Source organism: Cibotium barometz, chromosome 52 (genome assembly GCF_041138505.1).
Source record: "Cibotium barometz isolate CiBa-2024 chromosome 52, ASM4113850v1, whole genome shotgun sequence".
Taxonomy (NCBI): Eukaryota; Viridiplantae; Streptophyta; class Polypodiopsida; order Cyatheales; family Cibotiaceae; genus Cibotium; species Cibotium barometz.
Genome location: NC_141097.1, coordinates 2,209,420 through 2,232,316, shown reverse-complemented (window position 1 = coordinate 2,232,316; position 22,897 = coordinate 2,209,420). Strand labels below are relative to the sequence as shown.

General features: G+C 38.8%; 1 protein-coding gene across 1 annotated transcript; it reads right to left on the bottom strand.

Annotated features, from left to right (window-relative positions):
* Positions 1-9,160: 9,160 nt before the first annotated feature.
* On the bottom strand, positions 9,161-22,396 carry LOC147608672 (uncharacterized). Its single transcript, XM_086788297.1, has 4 exons — positions 22,184-22,396; positions 11,350-11,606; positions 10,700-11,264; positions 9,161-10,586 (listed from the first exon to the last, which is right to left on the bottom strand). The coding sequence occupies exons 1-4, from the start codon at positions 22,394-22,396 to the stop codon at positions 9,453-9,455; spliced, it is 2,169 nt and encodes a 722-aa protein (XP_086644423.1). The 3' UTR covers positions 9,161-9,452.
* Positions 22,397-22,897: the final 501 nt, after the last annotated feature.

Here is a 22,897-nt window from a genome sequence, read left to right as displayed (position 1 = left end):
TACACTTTGTGTTGTGTACATTCTTGCTTCTTCTTCTCCAAGCTTTGTGTGCTTTCCTGCAACCCTAATTCCAACAAGTTGATTGGTTTATTTTGGTGGATTTTTATTGGATGTTTTCCAAGTTTTATATAGACTCATCAGGTTCTGGCTAGATCACTTATGTCTAGGGTTTTCTTATTGAATGCTACACACATGTGTTTCACTTTCTTACTTTGGAGTTTTATTTAAACAACACAACGTTCATATACTCCGGATCAGGGATTTCATTAACGTCTTCACAATTTCGTGATCACGTTAACAAAACCTGTTGTTAACATAAAAATTCTTGTGATCACAATGTATATTCACGGACATTTTTTATGACCTGCAAAAACCTTCTCTGCCAGTAATCCCGCCGAGAAAATGTACATTTCCCGGCGGGCCCGTCGGGAAAACCCATTTTCCCGGCGGACAAAATAAAAAAATAAAAAAAATAAAAAAAATAAAAAAATCATGTTCACAGTCATTCTTACCATTTTTGGGCCTTCTGGACTCATTTATGATGTCAAAAGTTCAAAATTCTTGGCACAAAATTTTTTTTGTATAATTTGCTTGCCTTAAGTTCAATTGACACACCAATTAAATCTAACTATACTTACATCAATTGACTCAATTGTCCATGACATCATTGCACTCAATTGAGCCCAATTGGACTCAATTACACTTGATTTACACTCAATTGATATTAATTGGGTGTCAATTGATGTCAATTGTGCCTAATTCGACGCAATTGAGCCCAATTTACACCCAATTTGCATAAATTGGGTGTAAACTAAGTATCAATTGAGTCGAATTGGACTCAATTGATAATAATTGGATATTAATTGATATTAATTAAGCCCAATTGACTTCAATTGGGTGTTAATTTATTACAATTAATGTCAATTAAGCTCAATTGAGCTCAGTTGACATCAATTGGGTGTCAATTGAGCTCAGTTGACATCAATTGGGTGTCAATTGATATCAATTAAGCTCAATTGAGCTCAGTTGACATCAATTGGGTGTCAATTGATATCAATTGAGCTCAATTGGGCTCAATTGCACTCAATTGACACTCAATTGGGTGTCAATTGCACTCAATTGACACTCAATTGGGTGTTAATTGCATCCTATTGTGCTCAATTGAGCCTAATAGGATGCAATTAACATCAATCGGGTGTCAATTGATCATAATTGATATCAATTGGGCTCAATTGCACTCAATTGTGTGATCGATTGTGTGTCAATTGATGTCAATTGAGCCTAATATGATACAATTAAGCTCAATTCACGCCCAATTGGATGTAAATTGAGTGTCAATTGAGCCGAATTAGACTCAATTGATAGCAATTGGGTGTTAATTGATATCAATTAATATCCAATTAACACAATTGAAGTCAATTAAGTCTAATTGACTTCAATTGGATAATTTGGGTGTCAATTGAGCTCAATTGGACGTAAATGACATCAATTGGGGGTCAATTAACATCAATTGAATCTTATTGACATCAATTGGGTGCCAATTAACATCAATTGGACTCAATTGACATCAGTTGGGTTTCAATTGAGCCAAATTGGATGCAACTGACATCAATTGGGTGTCAATTGATTACAACTGAGCTGAATTGGGCTCAATTGCACTCAATTGATATTAATTGGGTGTCAGTTAAACCTAATTCCATGCAATTGAGCTCAATTGACATCAATTCACATCAATTGCTCTCAATTGATATTAATTGGATGTCAATCGATGTCAATTGAGCCTAATTCGATGCAATTGAGCTCAATTCACATCAGCTCATATCAATTGGGTGTCAATTGATGTCAATTGAGTAAAATTGAGTCTAATTGGGTATCAATTGAGTCAAATTGAGTATAATTGGGTGTCAATTGATATCAATTGAGCCAAATTGAGTCTAATTGAGTCCAATTAGACTTAATTAAGCCAAATTGAGTCTAATTGGGTGTCAATTGATGTCAATTGAGCCAAATTGAGTCTAATTGGGTGTCAATGGAGCCTAATTGACATCAATTGGGTGTCAATTGATGTCAATTGAGCCCAATTGAAGCTAATTGTGTATCGATTGACACACAATTGATGTCAATTGGGCTCAATTGACATCAACTGGATTCAATTGATATACAATTGATGTCACATGGGCTCAATTGACATCAATTAACACCTAATTGATGTCAATTGGGTGTCAATTGATTATAATTGATGCTAAATTGAATGAATTGAGTCCAATTGACATCAATTAAGTCTAATTGGATATTAATTAATCAATTGGGCTCAATTGATATCAATTGACACCCAATTGGACTCAATTGACATCAATTGGACTCAAAAGGGTGTTAACTGATGTTAATTGAGCCCAATTGACATCAATTGGGTGTTAATTAAGCTCAATTGGACATAATTAACAATAATTGGGTATGAATTGAACTCAATTAACATTAATTAGGTGTCAATTGAGCCTAATTGCATCCAATTGAACTCAATTGACATCAATTGGACAAATTGCATCCAATTTAATTCAATTGACATCAATTAAGCCTAATTGCATCCAATTTAACCCAATTGGACTCAATTGAATCCAATTGGACTCAATTGACATCAGTTAGGTGTCAATTGAGCCTAATTGTATCTATTTGGACTTAATTGACATCAATTGGGTGTCAATTAAATCCAATTAGAGTCAATTGATATCAATTGGGTGTTTATTGATATTAATTGAGTTTAATTGACATCAATTGGGTGTTTATTGATGTCAATCGAGTCCAATTAGATGCAATTGGACTCAATTAGGTGTGAATTAGACTTAATTAATATCAATTGGGCTCAATTGATATCAATTAGATGTGAATTGATGTCAATTGAGCCCAATTCGATGCAATTGATATCACTTGGGTGTCAATTAGACTCAATTGGCACCCAATTGATGTCAATTGAGTCCAAGTGGATGTCAATTGATATCAATTGAGCCCAATTGATCAATTGATATCCAATTAGACTTAATTGATATCAATTTGACTCAATTAAGTGTTAATTGATATCAATTAGACTCAATTGGGTGCTAATTAATGTTAATTGAGCTCAATTAGACTCAATTGACATCAATTAGGTGCTAATTGAGTGTAATTGATGTCCATTAAGCCCAATTTGGCTTAATTGACATCAATTGGATATCAATTGACTACAATTGATGTCAATTTAGCTCAATTGACATCAATTGGGTGTTAATTAATGTCAATCGAGTCCAATTAATATCAATTAGGTATCAAGTAAGCCAAATTGATATCAATTGGGTGTCAATTGAGCCCAATTCACATCAATTGGGTGTAAATTGAACCTAATTGGACTCAATTAACATCAATTAGGTGTGACTTGATGTCAATTGACCCCACTTGGATGCAATTGATATCAATTTGGTGTCAATTGGACTCAATTGGCACCCAATTGATGTCAATTGAGTCCACTTGGATGTCAATTGATATCAATTGAGCCCAATTGATCAATTGACACCCAATTAGACTTAATTAATATCAATTTGACTCAATTGGGTATTAATTGATGTCAATTGAACTCAATTGGATGTTAATTGAGTCTCAATTGACATCAATTGGGTGCCAATTGAGTGCAATTGATGTCAATTAAGCCTAATTTGGCTCAATTAACATCAATTGGGTGTCAATTAACTACGATTGATGTCAATTGAGCTGAATTGATATCAATTGGGTGTTAATTGATGTTAATTGAGTTTAATTGACATCAATTGGGTGTTAATTGATGTCACTTGAGTCCAATTAGATGTAATTAGACTCAATCGGGTTTGAATTAGACTCAATTGATATCAATTGGGCTGAGTTAATTGGGTGTCAATTGAGCCCAATTGACATCAATTGGGTGTGAATTGAACGTGATTGGACTCAATTGACATTAATTAGGTGTGAATTGATGTGAGCCCAATTGGATGCAATGGATATCAATTGGGTGTCACTTGGACTCAATTGGCACCCAATTGATGTCAATTGAGTCCAATTGGATGTCAATTGGTACCAATTGAGCCCAATTGATCAATTGACATCCAATTAGACTTAATTGATATCAATTTGACTCAATTAGGTATTAATTGATATCAATTAGACTTAATTAGATATTAATTGATGTTAATTGAGTCTAATCGGACTCAATTGATATCAATTGGGTGTCAATTGAGTGCAATTAATATCAATTAAGCTCAATTCGGCTCAATTGGCATCAATTGGGTGTCAATTGACTACGATTGATGTCAATTGAGCTCAATTGACATCAATTGGGTGTTAATTGATGTCAATTGAGTCCAATTAACATCAATTGGATGTCAATTGAGCCCAATTGACATCAATTGGGTGTGAATTGAACTGGATTGGACTCAATTGACATCAATTAGGTGTGAATTGATGTCAATTAAGCCCAATTGGATGCAATTGATATCAATTGGGTGTCACTTGGACTCAATTGGCACCCAATTGATGTCAATTGAGTCCAATTGGATGTCAATTGATATCAATTGAGTCGAATTGATTAATTGACACCCAATTATACTTAATTGATATCAATTTGACTCAATTGGGTATTAGTTGATGTCAATTGGACTCAATTGGGTGTTAATTGATGTTAATTGAGGACTCAATTGACATCAATTGGGTACCAATTGAGTGCAATTGGTGTCAATTCGGCTCAATTGGATATCAATTGACTAGGATTGATGTCAATTGAGCTCAATTGACATCAATTGGGTGTTAATCGATGTCAATTGAGTCCAATTAAGCCCAGTTGTGTCCAATTGGGTGTCAATTGATTGAATCCAATTAAGTCCAATTAAGCCCAATTGAGTCCAATGGGGTGTCAATTGATGTCAATTCAGCCCAATCGATCAATTGACACCCAATTAGACTTAATTGATACCAATTGGACTCAATTGGATATTAATTGATGTCAATTAGACTCAATTGGAAGTATAATAAGATCTAATTGATGGTAATCGAGCTTAAGGTGATAAATTTAGAGATAACTTTTTTTGTACAAAGAATTTTGAATTTTTGACATTGTAAATGAGTCCAGAAGGCCCAAAAATGGTAGGAATGACTGTGAACATGAATATATTTTGACCATTTTTTTAAACTTTTTTTCCCGCTGGGAAAATGGATTTTCCTGGCGGGCCCGCCAGGAAAACAAAAAGCCCGGCGGGCTTCGGCAGGTTACCAGGTCATTGGTAACCTGCTATTTTGAGAACATGAAAACATGTGAACATGTTAATAACATGTTCACAAGTGTTATTAACAAAAAAATCTTGTGATCACGTGAATATAAAATCCCTGCTCCGGATTGATGAGTTGGCCCAATTTTAATGCTTCTTTTGGTATGATTTATGTCCATTAGATGGTATGCATTGATTCCCTCCACACACTCCATTGGAGATAAGGGTGAGAAGATGAATGGTTGAAAACCATCGAGTGGGCTCCGGTCCCCCGTTCACGCGCGGACTCTAACGATCCCCTCGAACCACGCTCTGATACTAGTGTTAGATATCCGTAATGCCGCTACGGGCGTTACCACAAGAGGGGACGGCCTCTCGCTCACCACCCAGCCATAGAGGAAGAATGAGGATTGCCCCTCATCCCCCATGCTATATAGTGTGTGGCCTGCCGTCCACACTAGCCTGGCCGCCCATGACTCCGCATGGGCATCCTCTCCCACTGAACCCCGGACATGGCCATTCGGTCTGTCGTCGGTCACACAGGCATTACAGCCTACGTGACATGGCTCATTATCTTGATTTGGTTTTAGAAATGGTTCTTAAATATAATTAAAGATACATGGTAGATTAGAATCATATACCTCCCTAGCAACAAACACCCACTTAATTCTCCTGCTCCACATCCCCTCTGATAGCAGGACATCCCCAATCCCTATTACTTCCTAATAGGGGCCATAATCCTCTTCCAATGGCATTTTTTAAAGTCAATCATTGGGCATAAAAACATATTAGCCAACCTATCATCTTGTTTCCTCAATTGAGCATGACACCAAGCATAGGTTTAAGAGGTTGTTGGGGGGACTGGTTAATGGGAAAATTAACTGGATGAGAGGGGGTGGTTGATGTGGTGTTTAGCTTGGCTAGATATACTTCTTTGTAGAAAATTCAGATCTCTAGGAAATGTTTGGTACTTTAGAAGAGCTTAAGGTAGGGATTAGATGCTAGTTATTTGATGTACAGTTGTGTGCACTACTGTTGGTCTTTGTACTATGTGAATAAGATTAATGATAACACATTTATGGAGTTAGTGTAGTCATCAATAGGCTGAGCCATTCACAAGATGATGAGATAGTTACACATACTAGGAGAACCTAACAAATTCATGGCATGTGGCAAGTATATGCAGGGAAAGATTTGAAGGAGATGGTGACACACAATAATAGGAAAGTTGGATTACCAAAGTTTGGGCCTAAAGCTGAAAGGTGGTATCTAAAGGAGAAACAGCCAACACACATCTTCCTAGCATTGATAGAGAACCTTGTTGATAGCAAGGTTGCAGCGGGGATATCATGTCATATGGGATAAATCATCTTTTGTGTGGTAGGATGAGAGATGGGACCAGATCTGTGGACTATCAAATAGTGAAGAGTTATATGTTTTTGGTGTAATTTGAGCTCGTCTTGGGGAATTTATAAAAGCTGGATTGTTATATATGTGGTTGGATAGTATATAAATATTATATCCCCCCACCCCCCCTCCCCGACAAAAAAAAAAAACGTATACCTCCCTTTTGAGAAGCAAGCTACCACTAGGATAAGCTCTATGACGGTCCCAAATCTAGCCATATCTTAATCATATAACTTAATCTAAGAAAATACTAAAACTTACTTAATCGTACTATTTCTATATAGCAATACAATCAAACCAACCCTCTCAAATAGCAAAATAAGTATGCACGCCATATCCAAGATTCTTATTACATAAGCAAAGAGTCATGTGATCTCAAACAAACACTCACATAATATAAATCTCTTTCAATTAAAGCATAGCATCTCAATCAACATGTATGTCTCTATCTCAAAGATTATGTCATCACCACCATGCTCGACAACATGGTTAGTCATAATGACCAAAATCTAGCCAATCTAGGGCTTTCTCCGATGCCCGTCCACCCAACCTACACACTGGACATCATGGCTATCTCGGGTATGCCTCTTTCTGAATCTTGTCTTCTCTGGGTTCTACCACATGGCTCCCTGAGGGCATAGATCTCATTCGCTGTCCGATGTCCCCTATCTAAGGACGCCCACAGCCCGAATCTCAAAATCTCATGTCGAGTCTCATTATACACAAGCATATCAATCATTCATACACATGCATATCAATCATTCATTTTAAAACAAAGCACAAGTCATACATATTATCTCACACTCATCTCTAGTCCATAATCTTTCAAGACATGCATATTCAAATAAATCAAAATCAACTTAAAGTATAAAACAAGCTTTTAATTCAAACAGTCCTTAACTTCTCTTAGTCTTTTAATTCTTTCAAGTCATACATGAATCTTTGTTTTTAATATAATTAATTATCACGTGCTAACCAGTAAGATCATCTCTAATTGCTATAGCTAATTCATAACTATGCTTACGTATTAGTCTGTTCGGTCTATATGGACAAGGTAGTCCATCTTGATAGCGAGTTTTAAGGCAAAGCCTGACATTTGGTCTCTTGGGAGAGTAGTATCTTTCAATCCATTTGGAATTAGAGAAAAATCAAAACTACAAAGGTTTAGGACTTCAATGCTCTATAAAACATATCTCAGTGGTGATAGTTCTCTAAAAATGAGTGCTAAGGTCTCTTTGAGAGCATTCAAAATATCAAAGTTGTATTTTCAACATGAAACTATCAAATACAGCCAAGTGCTCCACTTTGCACTCGAATAACTCAAAATCAAAAGGGATTTTGGCTTTCTGGAGTCTCGTATACTCTTGTAGAGTTTCTTGCCATCTAAAACTTTCATGTTTATATCAAAATCTGGTTCAAAATGTAAGGAAAGATAAACTCTTTCGTAAAATAGACAATAATGAAGGTTTTATCTACAATCTAGTCATAAACTAGTCAAATATTCTATCTTCTAATTCTTTATCTCCAAAAGTATTTATTGTATGAGTTTTTAGACTAAGGTGATAATTTATAATTAATAAATTCAACCGTTAAGCGTGCCATACCTCAGCTCAATTTGTCTCATATACATGCTTATCAATTTATTTCAAAAGAAATTAAAGAAAAATAATAAAAAGAGTGTTTCTGTACTTCCCCGATATATTTGATGATGTCTTGATTGATGGGGAATCCATGTCTCTCTAGAAGTTGTGGAAGAGGTGTTTGTAGATTTGGCAAGCCCCTCAGATCTATTGTCAGGGGGACTGCAACCTGCAAGAGGTATAACTTCGCACACAACTGTCAAAAACTAGTTGTGTGGGTAGTTAAAATTATCGGAACATGTGCGGTCTACAACCTCGCGCAGGCCGAATTGCCAAAATCAGCTGTATGTGAAAGTCAACACCAAAGATAGGTCACATTTTACTTTTTTTTATCAAATTTCAATTTGCATGTCCATCTTCACACTTAAAGGCTACCTTTGAGTATATTAACTAATAAAAAACTCAAACATGAATTTTCACTTAATTTTAACACTTAGAATTTTTGCCTACTCTGAAAAACTGTTAAACACCTGCTAGAATTCATTATTGAAATTTGTAATATCTAAAACTTCAGATTATCTTTAATCATAACTTGGTTAATCTCGGAAGTATGTAACAAACTCTACAAGACGTAAGGCATACGTTTGAAGTCCACATATTTGAAGGTTTTTTAATGGATAAATTTTGACAGTTGCTACTTGACAAATTCTTAAGTTTCTTTGGTGGCAAAATATATTCATGGTCACTTAACATTTGAAGGTTTCAAGGTCTCAAAAGAATCGATCTAAATAGACATTTCAAGACTCACATAGCATCAAACCTCAAATCTTTAGTGGCATTGGTGGAAGCATTGAGAGTAAGCATAATTGTACACGACTCATTATCTCATTATCTTGATACATGGTCTAGGTTAGAATCCGTTTCAGGAAGCAAGCTAAAAAGATAGCAAGAGCCAAAAGGCACAAGAAAGCAAATTTTTCAACGAATCATAAAACTTCCCACTGGCCTTGGTTGAGAAGGCAGAACACCAGGATCTCAAACATCGTGGGTTCAATCATTTCCCACCACACCCTTGAGGTGCAAAAACTGTAAGGTATTTTCTTAGTGCACTCTCCTGAAACACAACACTTTATGGCCTAAATTTTTACTGGGCTTCGTCAAGTTCTGTACACTGAAATTTACACCCGGTGTGGGACACAGTTCATTAGTGTACATGGATATATTCACTGAGGTCTGCTCCAAAGCCACCGATCACACACTTTTGCATCTTGCAACTCTCGAAAGTACTGTGTAGCTCCGGCATAGCCATATGTTGCAAAGCAATCGCGCCTATTTTGTGAAGCTCCTCAGTTTTCGAACTTCCCGCCTTTACGATGCAAAGCAGTATGAGTTTGCTTCCCCTCTCATCTTTTCCAAGGAGCACCAGGCGGACTGGGAATGAGTACACACACTGGGCATAATTACCTTTGATGGGCACCTCGAAGGACCCCAGAAGTGAGGCGGAGTTGAAGTCGAAGTGGAGGATGAATTGCTGAGCTGAGAGCATTTCTTTCAAGTCGAGGGGGATGCGAGTCGCTTGATCTGCAGCGGTCGACATTGCCGCAAGAGCTTGACAATGAGAAGATCTGCAAGGAGCAATGATCAGACAATGAGAAGCTTCTCCTTTTCTTTGATTGATATCTTGTTCATCTGTCGGCACGACCTCCCCGCATGCTACCTTGGCCTTCAGCTCCAGCCGGCCATCTTCTCTCAACCTCTCCACTTTCATATCCACCTGAGTTGGCCGTAGCGCGTACTCCAGCTTCTTGTTTGCACCATGGAAATCAGGAGCCCATGATAATCCCAACATCTTCCCGCCCTTCTGGTTCATCATGCAGAGCTCAAGCAGTATATCTGATCCTCCCGCTCTAATTAGCTCTATCACTTGATCTTCCAAGGATTTTCCCGTCCTCAGTTGATCGAGTTGTAGCCCAAGAAGCCCCATGATGGAGAGCACCCGATCTTCTTCCACCGAGCAGTCTCGCGATCCCACCTCGCAGATCACATGGCACGGCCTCCAGTTCCCTTCTGTGGCCAACGCGCAGTATAGGCCGCGCAGAGCTTGGATACCTGCGGTGGGTGGTTCCAGCTCCGTCGGACCCTCAACCATGCGACTGTCGCACTGCATCAACGCGAGGTAGACTTCTCTGTCGACAAGATATGTAGGTGATCGAGTCCAAGCCGTCTTTGCTTTTCGAATCATGGGTTTAGAGCGGCAATGAACGCATTCGTTATCACTCCCAGTGATGATATTCTGCTGCCCGCGATGCTTTGTCGCCAACTTGAACGATCGTGAGAGCTGCAAGAAGATCGCCAAATTAGTGCTAGCTATAAGCCTACATGAACGTTAAAGAACGAGGTTCGAATTGCGGAAATGTACTCTTTTTGTAGTAACCGGATGATAATACGTACGCTTGGGCCGATTTGTGAATCATTTTGCATCTCCTTGACTAAATCGCGTCGATACGATTTATCTGTTTTTTCGTTATAACACCCATTGCAGCAATTGATTGGCTCACGATGGCGTGCTTCTCCTACTCTCCACCATTTGTGATCATGTTCAGCTCTCTCTGCCATGAGCTTCATGATGGACTTCCACTTATCATGACGAAGCTCGAAGCCCCCCATCCATTTCAATTCCTCACAGTCTAGCCAAGACAGTAAAGTCTGATCCAAGACGTCCATATTTAGGAAGCATTGGCACAACCCATCTCTTGATTTCTCTCTGATCAAGTGGTTCACTACAGCTACAAATCTCTCATCGACACCTTCCACTATAAAACAGAGTCGGCGAGGAAGCAGAAACTCTTGAAAAGTCCACACCCTTGTGAACCAACGAGGCAAAATTGAACCCCGATCAGACGCTCCCTTGCTCCAAAGCTCGTAGCCCTCGCCCACACCATGCGTTAACACGTAACAAGCCTTGCTCAGACTGTAGTATGGACCCATGTGAGTGATCTCGAGACTTTTCTCTTCGCTGTCACGTAGTGTTAGAAATGAGTATTATTCACGCCCACGCAGATGCTACAAAGGAGCTTGAGGAGATGCAGTTAATCACTTACTTTACACATTGATTTATGCAGAGGGCATCGAACCAGATTCTCTCCACTCCATCGCCCATCAGAAGCTCGAATAACTCTAATAGCTTCTTGTAGCAGAGGTCTTGGCTGAAGTCTTCCTCTTCGAAAGCACGGTTGTAAGCATCCGGATGCCGATGCGAGGCTGCTCCGATCCTTTGGCCTATCCGTAAGGACAGTGCTCGGACGGAAGCGCTCCAGGTGTGAGAAAGAACATGAAAATTCCAGTCAAGTGTACAATTCTACTCCTCTGAATGTATTATGTGTGGCCTTGGAATGTTTGAGAATATAGGAATCCATAGGGTATCACCATTTGTACAAAAGGGAACGTGACTGTTTCACGCCGTGAACCACTACGGGCTGCTTCATGTCGTGAACTGCTTCGAGCTATTTCACATCGTGAAACACTTCCAGATAGTTCACGTCTTGAACCACCTCATGCAAGTTCATGCCATGAAATGGTCACAATGATTTCATGTATCATAGTTGGACATGTGTCATGCCCAATAAAGATGGCCACTAGGACTGATAGCTAGGCAATAAATACATCTTCTTTCCTTTTCCACGTGTGCATCTTCTTCGTCATTTTTCCAAGTTCTTCTTTGTCTCCACCTGTTGGTCATTGGGATCATCGTTAGCATTCCGTCTTCCCAGCATTTCACTGCACTCATCCCTCAAGTAGGAACTCAAGGACTTAATTTCGATTTCTTCAATCGTGATTATAATGCCATTGTTGTGAGACTATTGCCCACCTGATTGGGTTTTCCAATACCCTAAATGCTTGCATCTATTCTTTTTCTTTCTTTTTATCTTCCCATCGACATCACCAAACCTATCTACACTTTTCAAGAGGACCACTTCCATCAATCCCCTCACTCACAAAAGAATGTAGGATTGGACACGTGAAATAAGAGTCTACTATTTCACGACATCAAAACCCATCTCAGTTTTACGGATAATAAATTGTTGTCCTGAAATCCACCTTCTAAATGATAGATTTCTCCCGCAATAGTGAATCACTAACACACATCACACACTTTTAGTCATGACCTACACCTCCTACTTCATGACTTATCGTTTCATGAGTTAACAATTCACACACTACTGGTTCATGAGTTAATGATTCACAAACTATTAATTCACAAATTAACAACTCACGGCTTAGCTAGCTCACGCCTCCACACTTCACGATTTAGCCACTTCACGAACTTCCAGTTCATGGTTTAACACTTCATGAGTTAATAGTTCATGCACTTCTTTACACTTCATGATTTAACAACTCATGGCTTAGCCAATTCCACAAACTAACACTTCACGCTTGTTCATGTTAGCCCATAACACACTTCCAATTCTATCTATCAATTTGGAAATACTTCTTTTAGTGACGATCATTTACATGGCCCGAAAAGTGACATTTGGATACATCTCCACACAATAGTTTGATTTAGAGCTCAACATTTTATGCATAAAAACTACAAAAAGTAACATACATAGGCTCATTGGATAGACACCAAATAGCTTTAATGTTGTTTTTTGAAGAACTTATGTTAATCCCATTTTGGATTAACAAAGATAATCCTCCCATTGAGGACATTAATAAGTGTTATTTAAAGGCATTATAAATTTTGTACAATATTAGATACTAGCCCCATCGGAGGCTTTAGTTAGTAAGTTTTGGGTGCCCAAGCCTGAATAAGGGGAGACACTTGTATATAAGGTAATTCATCATAATGGAAGGATACAATACCCGTTTGTGCTATGAGAGCTCTTATCTTGTCTTATGTATGAGAGAGAGAGAGAGAGAGAGAGAGAGAGAGAGAGCGAGAGAGTACTCTAGTGCATGCACCTCTTCCATGCTTGTGTGTGAGAGAGTGAGAGGACGATTGCCTTGCATGGTGATGTGAACAAATCCATGATGACAGAGTGGAAGTGGATATTAGAGGAATTGAGCTTCTACAAGAGATCTTGGAGATCCTCAAAGGACATGAGCTTGGAACATTGGTAAGTACCCTATGACGGTTGTCTATTGCTACTTCCAATTGTCAATGTGTGGAGTTCTAGTAGGCCATAACGTTTTTGGCGCCGCTACCAGAGAAACCACCATTGTTTCTTCCTTCTTCTTAGAGCTCTGGCTCCTACTATATAGGATTCTAGAAGTGCATTGTGAAAAACATTGTGGATAAGGTGTGTGTGGAAGTGAACGAATTAGCTTAGTTGTCAAAATTTGTGTTTATTGAAGTGTGTGTGAGTACTTGGAGGAAAGCTACAATTGGATTTTCTTTCAATTTTTTATTTTTGTCACCAATCTCGCTATAGTGTGAGTTAGGAGACGGTGACATGCCTTTTTTTGTTTTTTCAAAAAATCACAAAAATAAAGAGCCATTGATTGTGTTGGTAATTTGCATTACATTCCTTTTGCTTGACACAATCATTCTGTATACATTGGGTAGAAAAATCACACTTTAAATCACTAAAAAAATCATTCTATTGGCTCGACTGACAAATACATGAAAGTGCATGAAGGCATTTACAACATGAAACCCTACCCCCCATTAGTACCATAAATTTCAGAATTGCCTTATTAAAGTTAGTGCAACTTATCCTTACACAACTGACACAAGGAAACGGAAAAGTTTTATCTCGTGAGGACAGGAAAATATTTTCACGGAGAATTGCCATTTCACGATGTGAAAAGGTTTGTTCACGAATTGAAAATTGTCATACCAAAAAAGGGCCATAAGTGCACTATAGTAGTCATACCAAAAAAGGGCCATAAGTGCACTATAGTAGTCATACCAAAAAAGGGCCATAAGTGCACTATAGTAGTCATCCTGACTCAGTTGATGCAATTCTAAACGGGAATTTCAAAGCATGAAAACACAAGTTGTTCAAAACGTGAAACACTTTCACGACGTGAGACATAGTTTGCTATTTCACAACATGAAACCCAGTCTTCTATTTCACAATGTGAAACATCAGTTTGACAAAAACCTGAGAAAAAGGGTTGGGAGTAGTGAGTTCACCTACTGAACTTTTTTCTCTCATGCACTTAAGGTGAGAAAAACGTACTGGATAATACGATCCTGCCCTGACGACAATCCATCTAACCACCTAGGATCTTCCTACCAGAAAAGTGTTGGTTCAGGTCGCTCGATAATGTAGCATTATATGGTAGTGATGTGTGTGAACACACTTAGGACCACCGGGGCACATTTTCCCTCACTCGAAGTTTTTTTCCCCCGTGCGTATGTACACCCTCTTATCTACTCATTTTCGGGGTGAGTACTTATCTTTTGTATCTGGCACACATTTGTTCATTCTAATCTACTGAGTTTGTTTGCTCTCAAGCTTCTCTATCTTGTGTGTGTGCATTGTTGCAATCCTAACCCTAATTCCAACAATTGGTATCAGAGCTAGCTTCCTTGACACTTAATCTAGTAGTCTGCCTCCCTCCTCCACAAACCTGTTTTTCTATCTCCGATTGAGATACCCTCTTAGGAGAAGAAGGTATTTATTGTAGTGTGGTATATACAAAGTTTTTAGGGTCCATGGTGCGATTCAGGTGCGTTTTGCAAACTGCAAGGTTTTTGCAGATGTTCTAGAGAGGCATCATTTTAGATTGGTTTTGCTTGATCTTGGGTGTTTGGGCTGTGCAGTGGCAAAGATTTGGTGTGCAGCAGCATCTACAGCATCTTCAACAACATCGACCATCATACTTTTGCCAATAACACTCTCTTCTCTACTCTGTGTTATTTTTCATACACTTTGCAGGTGATTTAGTCAATTGTTGGCAGTCATCTAAGGTTGCATTCAATGAATACTGAGTACTTGCAAGGTGTTAAAAGATTTTGAATTTGGTAGAGTCAGCTGACAATAGTGATGTATTCAACATGTTGTCTGCTGAGGACAAACTTGATGGGACTAACTACCCATTGTGGTCCTATATGATGACGCATGTACTCGTTGCTAACAGCCTTTGGAATGTGGTCAGTGGTAGTGAAACTCGTCCTATTTCACAACTACTAGTGTAACCAAGTGTGCTGCAGGTATATTTGAAGTAGAATCTGATATAGATGTGGCTCCTCCACATGCACCACCAGTACCTCCCACTACTGTTCAAACGAGATGGGATGGAAGAGATGCACATGCACATGCATTGCTTGCACTTTCTATGAAGCAAAGCATTATTCCTTATATTCGGTCATGTAAGACTTCAAAATAGACATGGGATGCACTTGATGCATTATACCAAGTGCGCAATAAAGCACATGTTGCATATCTGTACAAACGGTTGGAGTCTGAGCACATGAATGAGGAAGACTCAATGGACAACTTCTTGACCAAGATTAAAGATTTTAAGGAGCAGCTCATTAGTGTGGATGAGATATATCCTCATAGTACATTGGTGCCCACAGTTCTCAATGCATACCCTTAGACTCATGATGAAGGGAAATCCAAATTCCCTTACATTTGATGAGCTGGATTCAGTACTCTTGCAAGAAGAGCAATCTAGGCAAAAAAGATATGTTATGTGAGTTGGTGACCAAGCTTTTTTTGCAAGTCAGAAAGCCAAAGGTAAAGCTTCTTCGCATGGTGGCTATAAGCGAAAATCAGAATTCTCAAGTAAGGATGCAGAGAAAGAAGGTGATAAGCCTAAAAAGAAGGGTAAGTGTCAGTATTGCTGGAAACTAGGGAACTACATAAATGAGTGCAAAAAAAGGCTAGAGAAGGAGAAAAAGAAAGAATCGGGCATGGCTGTGGGGGTTGATGCATCTGCACCAAGTGCAAAGAAAAAGGAATCTGCTGCAAGTTTTGCTCAAGATGAATGCACATGGACTGTACATTGCAGTTTTATGACCCTTTTGTTCATGATGCATACATTTCAGTAGAATTGGATGCTTGGTACTTTGACAGTGTTGCTAGTAAGCACATTACTGCACAAAAAAAATTTGTTCTCATCTCTGGGATCTGTCCAAGTGCAGGAACTATCACATGTGCAATTCCTCATATCCTGTCAAAGGAGTTGATAGATTTGTGCTACAAATGGGGGTGCATTTACTCTTTCTAAAGTTTATATGTGCCAAGTGTTAAGAAGAACTTGCTGTCAGTTTCATCATTAGCTTTGTCTCAGGCTTAATGGTGAAATTTGTGGATGACAGATGTACGGTTCAGATAGAAATGATGGTTATTCTATCATTGTCTCAGGTACCTTGTTTCATGGCCTGTACAAGATGGATGTATTTGAGATGTTACAGCATGATGCTTGCTCAGTCTACGAATCATGCTATGAGTGATGCAGAATTATGGCATACACGATTTGGCCATCTGAATTATGTCGTTTGTTACAACTTCAAAGCCATGATATGGTGTCTGAGTTGCCAACTCTTGAGACCCTTGCTAGACATGTATGTGAGGGGTGTATTCTTGGTAAAATGCATCGGGCATCAGTTCCAAAGGATGGATCTCTAAGAGTTGTTAAGAAATTATAGCTTATACATAGTGATGTATGTGGTCCTATGAGGACACCATCTATTGATGGATATCTCTACTTCATCACTTTTATTAATGATTACTCAAGATATAGTTGGGTGTGTCCATTAAAGCAGAAGTAAGAGGTTTTTATGTGCTTTAGGCACTTTATACCCATGGTTGAAAATGCATGTGAATGTAAAGTTGGCACCCTTCATTCAGGTCGAGGGGGGGAGTATATATCCAAGGAATTTCATGCATATATGGCTGAAAAAGGCATAAGGCATCAATGTACAATGCCATACACACCTCACAAAAATGGTGTGGCTCAGAGGAAGAACAGGTCTCTCATGGATATGGCACGATGTATGGAGAAAGCCCAAGATTTACCTCATGGTTTTTGGTTAGAGGCAACTATGTGCGTAAACTATGTGTTTTTATGTGCCTTAAGCACTTTGTATCCATGGAAAAAATGCATGTGAATGTAAAGTTGGCACCCTTCGTTCAGATCGATGGGGGGAGTATATGTCCAAGGAATTTCATGCATATATGGTTGAAAAAGGCATAAGGCATCAATGTATAGTGCCATACACACCTTAGAAAAATGGTGTGGCTGAGGAAGAACATGTCTCTCATGGAGATGGCACGATGTATGGTGAAAGCCCAAGATTTACCTAATGGTTTTTGGTTAGAGGCAACTATGTGCACAAACTATGTGTTCAACAAATGCCCTACCAAGGCCTTGCACTCTAAAACTCCTTATGAAGCTTGGCATGGTAGGAAGCCTTCTATGGCTCATTTGCGTGTATTTGGTTGTCTTGCTTATGCTCTTGTGCTTGAGCAACAAGGTAGTTAAATGCATATTTGTGGGATACAGTTTAGAAAGCAAGGGATATAGACTCTACCATCCAGTCTCAAGGTGGATTTTGGTAAGTAGAGATGTTGTTTTTTGTCAAAAACTGAGTTTATCCCATGCTTTCATCATGTAAAAAAACAGCAAAATGTATGCTCATAAGACATGTTTGATTTTCTCCTACCTTTGTTTAATGGAGGGAAGCCATATGTATAGCAATTGAATGCTTAACCAAGTGCTAAAATTCACCCTTTGCAGGTGCAAAATCAGCCTTTTGATGAGGCAATTATTGAGGATGTAGTAGATGAGGAGAGAGCAGCCATAGAAGAATCTAGGCATATACTAAAATGTCTTGTTGTGTAGACATTCAAGGATACCAAGTTGGTAGCTCCTTTGCAGGTTCTCATCATGCAAATTTCTACTTTATGTAATGAGAGGAGGAACATGTTTCCTTTGAGGAAGCGCAAGATGATGATCATTGGATGCATGCTATGCAGGATGAGTATAACTCTATACTCAAGAATGACACCTGGTATTTGACAGATCTACCTGATGGAAAAAATCCCATTGGTACTAAGTGGGTTTACAAGTTAAAACGCAAAGCAAATGGTAGCATTAATCACCTACAAGGCTAGACTTATATGTTGCAAAGGGGTATGCCCAGAAAAGGGCATTGATTATGATGAGACCTTTGCACCCACATCTCGTATGACTACCATGAGGTGTCTCATTGCTTTGGCAGCAGATCATGGGTGGAATGTACATCAGTTGGACATTAAGATTGCATTTTCGAATGGTGATTTACATGAGGAGGTGTATGTATTGGTGCCTCTTGGTTTTGTGATATGAAAGAAGAAGAGTCTAAAGTATGCGAGTTGAGAAAGTCTCTTTATGGCCTTAAGCAGGCTGCTAGAGCATGGTATGAGAAGATTCATGCATACTTGGTTGCAAATGATTTTTGCAGAGTCCAACAGAGAGCACCCTCTATGTGAAGAGAAGTAAGGACACATTTTTGGTCATTGTTCTATATACGTTGATGGCATGCTGCTCTCACGGGACCTAATATAGATCATATTTCAGCCTTTAAGATTGATTTGCAGTCATCATTTGAGATGTCAGATTTGGGGCCCTTGCGTTACTATTTGGGATTCAATTTATGCAGTGCAATGATAACATTGTTATATTGCAGTCTAAATATATACATAAGCTATTGAGGAGGTTTAATCTTGAAGAATGTAAACATGTGTCTATACCTATGGAGACAAGTACTTGACTTAGTCTTCAAGATGCAGGAGATTCTTTTGATGCTAGTTTGTAAGAGCAAGCTATTGGATCCCTTCTTTATGTGTGCAACACGAGGCCAAATATATAGTATGCAGTCTCATAGCTGAGCACATTTATGCAGAGCCCAGGAATGAAGCATTGGCAGGCTATTAAGATCACTATTTACAGGGCACTCGATATTTTGGATTATTTTATCCAAAGGGGGGTGAGTCACAACTGCATGCTTTTAGTGATTCAAATTGGGCTAGATGTTATGACACACGAGGGTCCACTATTGGGTTTTGTTTTTGCCTTGGTGATTCATGTATATCATGGCTCAGCACGAAGCAACCTATAGTGGCCACTTCTAGCTGTTGTGAAGATGACTACATGGTAGCTTTTACAGCTATAGTTAAGTGTGTGTGGCTGAGACGTCTTATGGGCGGATTTGGGTGTTGGATAGTCATCTAGCACTACAATTTTCATTGATAGCTAGAGTGCATTAGCAGTTGTGCGAGGAACCCACTACGTTAGGGAAAGACTCTCTACATCAGAGATAGCTTGGTCTATGTGCCTACACATGACAACATGGCAGATTTATTCATGAAGGCTCTTTCTCATGAAAAGTTTGAAGCTGTTCGTAAAGCTTTGGGCTTATTGCTTTTTTAGGATTGATCGGCCATACCCTGTATATGTTCACATCATCACTCTAAGGGGGATTTATAGCATTATATGGTAGTGATGTGTGTGAACACATTTAGGACCGCCAGGGCACTTTTTCCCTCACTAGGAGGTTTTTTTCCTCGTGCGTATGTACACCCTCTTATCTACTCATTTTTGGGGTGTGTACTTATCTTTTTTATCTAGATTTTTTCCGTTCTAATCTAGTGAGTTTTAGTGCTCTCAAGCTTCTCTATCTTGTGTGTGTGCATTGTTGCAACCTAAACCCTAATTCAAATAGATAAGCACTCAATTGAGGGTTGCAACCTAAACCCTAATTCAAACAGATAAGCACTCAATTGAGGGTTGCAGCTTGGAGAAATTTGACCACTCTAGAGAACAATAGTGAATGATCCATGGAAGAAGGACTAAGGTTCTCCAGAATTGGAGAGGAAGGAAATCCCTCTTCTTCTGCAAATTCCAACAAAATCTTTGATATGGCCAAAGGCATTAGGAACTCAATGGAGTCTTCTTGGGCCCTTTTATTTGGCAGTTTAAGGGAGTCAAACCTTTTCTCTTAAGAAGAAACGTTTTCTAATTTGAAGCCTCAAAACGGCTACTTTATTCGAATTTGAATTTTGGGGGAAAAATGGAATTTAAAATCTAGCGGATAAAACCATATCATGTAATATATCTATGGAAAGATCTTGATGCGTAGATCACGGATCTGTAATCTCCGCTCAAATCGGAGCTTGTATGTAGAAGTTATGGAGGTCCGAAAATTGTAAAATTGCCCCCTCCCCTTTTTGGGGGAAAAAGTGCACCCTTTGATCACTCTTACACCTCTCTTACAAACCATTGGTTTTTGCTTACATGGCGGGCTCCTATTTGTCAAAAAGTTAAACGTTTTCATAACCTCATGGCAAATTAAAGGGCCCAAAAAGACTCCATTGAGTTCCTAATGGATTCTTTGGTTTCCATACCGGTATAGAGGATGAGGCTCAATTTGAGGGCAAGGATCCATCACAAACAAGTGCGGGACACGGTCCAAAACCCAACTTACGAATACATACATCCCTAACGTTTGGACCCAAGAACACTAACCCTTTTTAAGACTTAGTCGAATCCAGGGTTCGACGGGAGAAGGAAAATGCTACAAAGACGTGTCAAATCTTATGAGGCTTTGGCTCAAAAATCACAATACAATTCAAAGAGAATATAATTTGCACGAATTTTTGAGGTAGAAAGAGAAAAACTCTATATATAATCAAGAAAGTTCTTACAACAATTTGATATGAAGCACTCCGAGGAAGAAAGAGCTCGAACCACCCGGCCACCCCCAAGCTATCTCACTCGCACTCACTCTCATGAACAACGCGCACTCATGCTCACACGCACTCACAATCTTCTTCTTCTTCTTCTTCGATTTTCTCTCAGTTCTTCTTCTTTACACCAAAAGCCAAAAGTGGCCCTATTTTGCGCTTTCTCGAACCACATGCCATATTTTTGGCAGCGTAGCCCCCCTTTTTGGAAAATCGAGTTTCGAAAGCCTTGTTCACACACGGTCATCATTCCCATGAGATTACGTTTTTTTAAAACACCGCGAAAATGGTCCTTTCTCATGTATGCCACTCATGCCTCAGTGACAATGCGTATGCTCAATAGCTCATCTCAAACGTTCCATCCTCCTCTTCAACTTTGTATTTGTTCGTCCGAGGTTAAATCTTTGTCCTTGACCTCCATTTAGGACCTCTAATGTCTCGACACGAAAACAGAGGCACAATTTTAGCACAAAACCACTCAAAAATAGCTTTGGAGTTGTCAAATGGATGTGAAATAATGCGAATCACAAAATTTTCAATCGAGCAAAGTTGTTCTATGTACAAAATGGAAAAACTCTCTCATAAAAAACTTCTCCTAATTCAACCTCTAACCCAATCAAAACTCACCCACAAAAATGGCATTTACCTAAACATGACCAAAACCCAAAAAAAATTCCTGCAACACAAAATTTTGTCAAGATGTACTCACAAAGCATTCTACACACTTTCTACAACATGAATTTCCAAAAAATATTTATAAAAAATTATGAAGCATCAAAATCACCCCTTTGAGAACTCTATCCTTACAGTTTAAATGAAGGAAATTCTACATGCAAAGAATCTGAGTCTACCCATGAAGCATCTTCTAAGGGATATACATCCCACTTAACCAAAACTTCAACTATAGTCTTATTTCTAAGTTTCCTCATCCTTCTATCCAAAACTTCAACCATAGTCCTATTTCTAAGTTCCCTCGTCCTTCTATCCAAATGAATTAAGGTTCGACCCTCAAACTCCCATATTCTTGAATCCTAAATTTATCTTGCAAAACATGAGAAGGATTAGTAAAGTAACTTTTCAATAAATTCACATGGAAAACAAGATGCACTTTTATATTGTTAGGCAATTCTAGTTCATAAGCCAATATTCCCACCCTCTTTAAGATTTTAAAAGGACCAACAAAATGGGATGAGAGTCCCCTATCCTTCCCAAGAATCAAGTTACTCTTCTTAGGAATGACTTTCAAAAATACCATATCATCAGCTTGGAACTCACGAGGTGCATACTTCTTGTCATAATAGAGTTTCTTTCTATGTTGAGCCTTCTTGATACACTCCCTAATAGTCTTGACTTCCTTATCCATCCTCTCAAGCATCTCTTTGGAAACCTCAACTCGATTCTCTGGGTTTGAAAAGTTCACCAGTGTATAACAGTTTTGTCCATAAATGACCTCGAAAGGTGCCATTTCGATGGAGCTATGCCATGAACTATTATAAGCAAACTCAGCTAAAGGTAAGAATTCAATTCGATTGGTTTTCTTTTCATTGACATACTTTCTAAGAATATCCTCTAACACTCGGTTTACTCTCTCAGTTTTCCTATATGTTTGAGGATGAAATGCCGTGCTCATCCTGAGCTCAGTAATACCGATGGCTCTAAATGTGGCTTGCCAAAAATAGATGTGAACTTTGAATCCCTATCAAGCACTATACTTTGAATCCCTATCAAGCACTATACTTTGAGGCATACCATGCAAATGAAAATTTTCTTTCACAAACAACTTAGCTACCTGAAGAGCACCATCTATCTTCTTCCTAGGGAAGAAATGACCCATCTTTGTCAATTGATTGACAACTATAAAGATAGTGTCATATCCTCCTCTAGTAGTGGGTAATTTAGTGATAAAGTCCATTGAAATAAATTCCCACTTCCTAGAAGGAATGTCTAAAGGTTACATTTGACCTGG

Excerpts from the sequence above, each read along its gene's own strand:
- LOC147608672 (XM_086788297.1), bottom strand. The coding sequence starts at position 22,396 with ATGGCACCTTTCGAGGTCATTTATGGACAAAACTGTTATACACTGGTG. Across the intron at positions 11,607-22,183 it reads AGTTCCAAGCTGATGATATG|AATTGTACACTTGACTGGAA; the intron begins GTATTTTTGAAA and ends TCAGAGGAGTAG. Across the intron at positions 10,587-10,699 it reads ATTCACAAATCGGCCCAAGC|CTCTCACGATCGTTCAAGTT; the intron begins GTACGTATTATC and ends ATCTTCTTGCAG.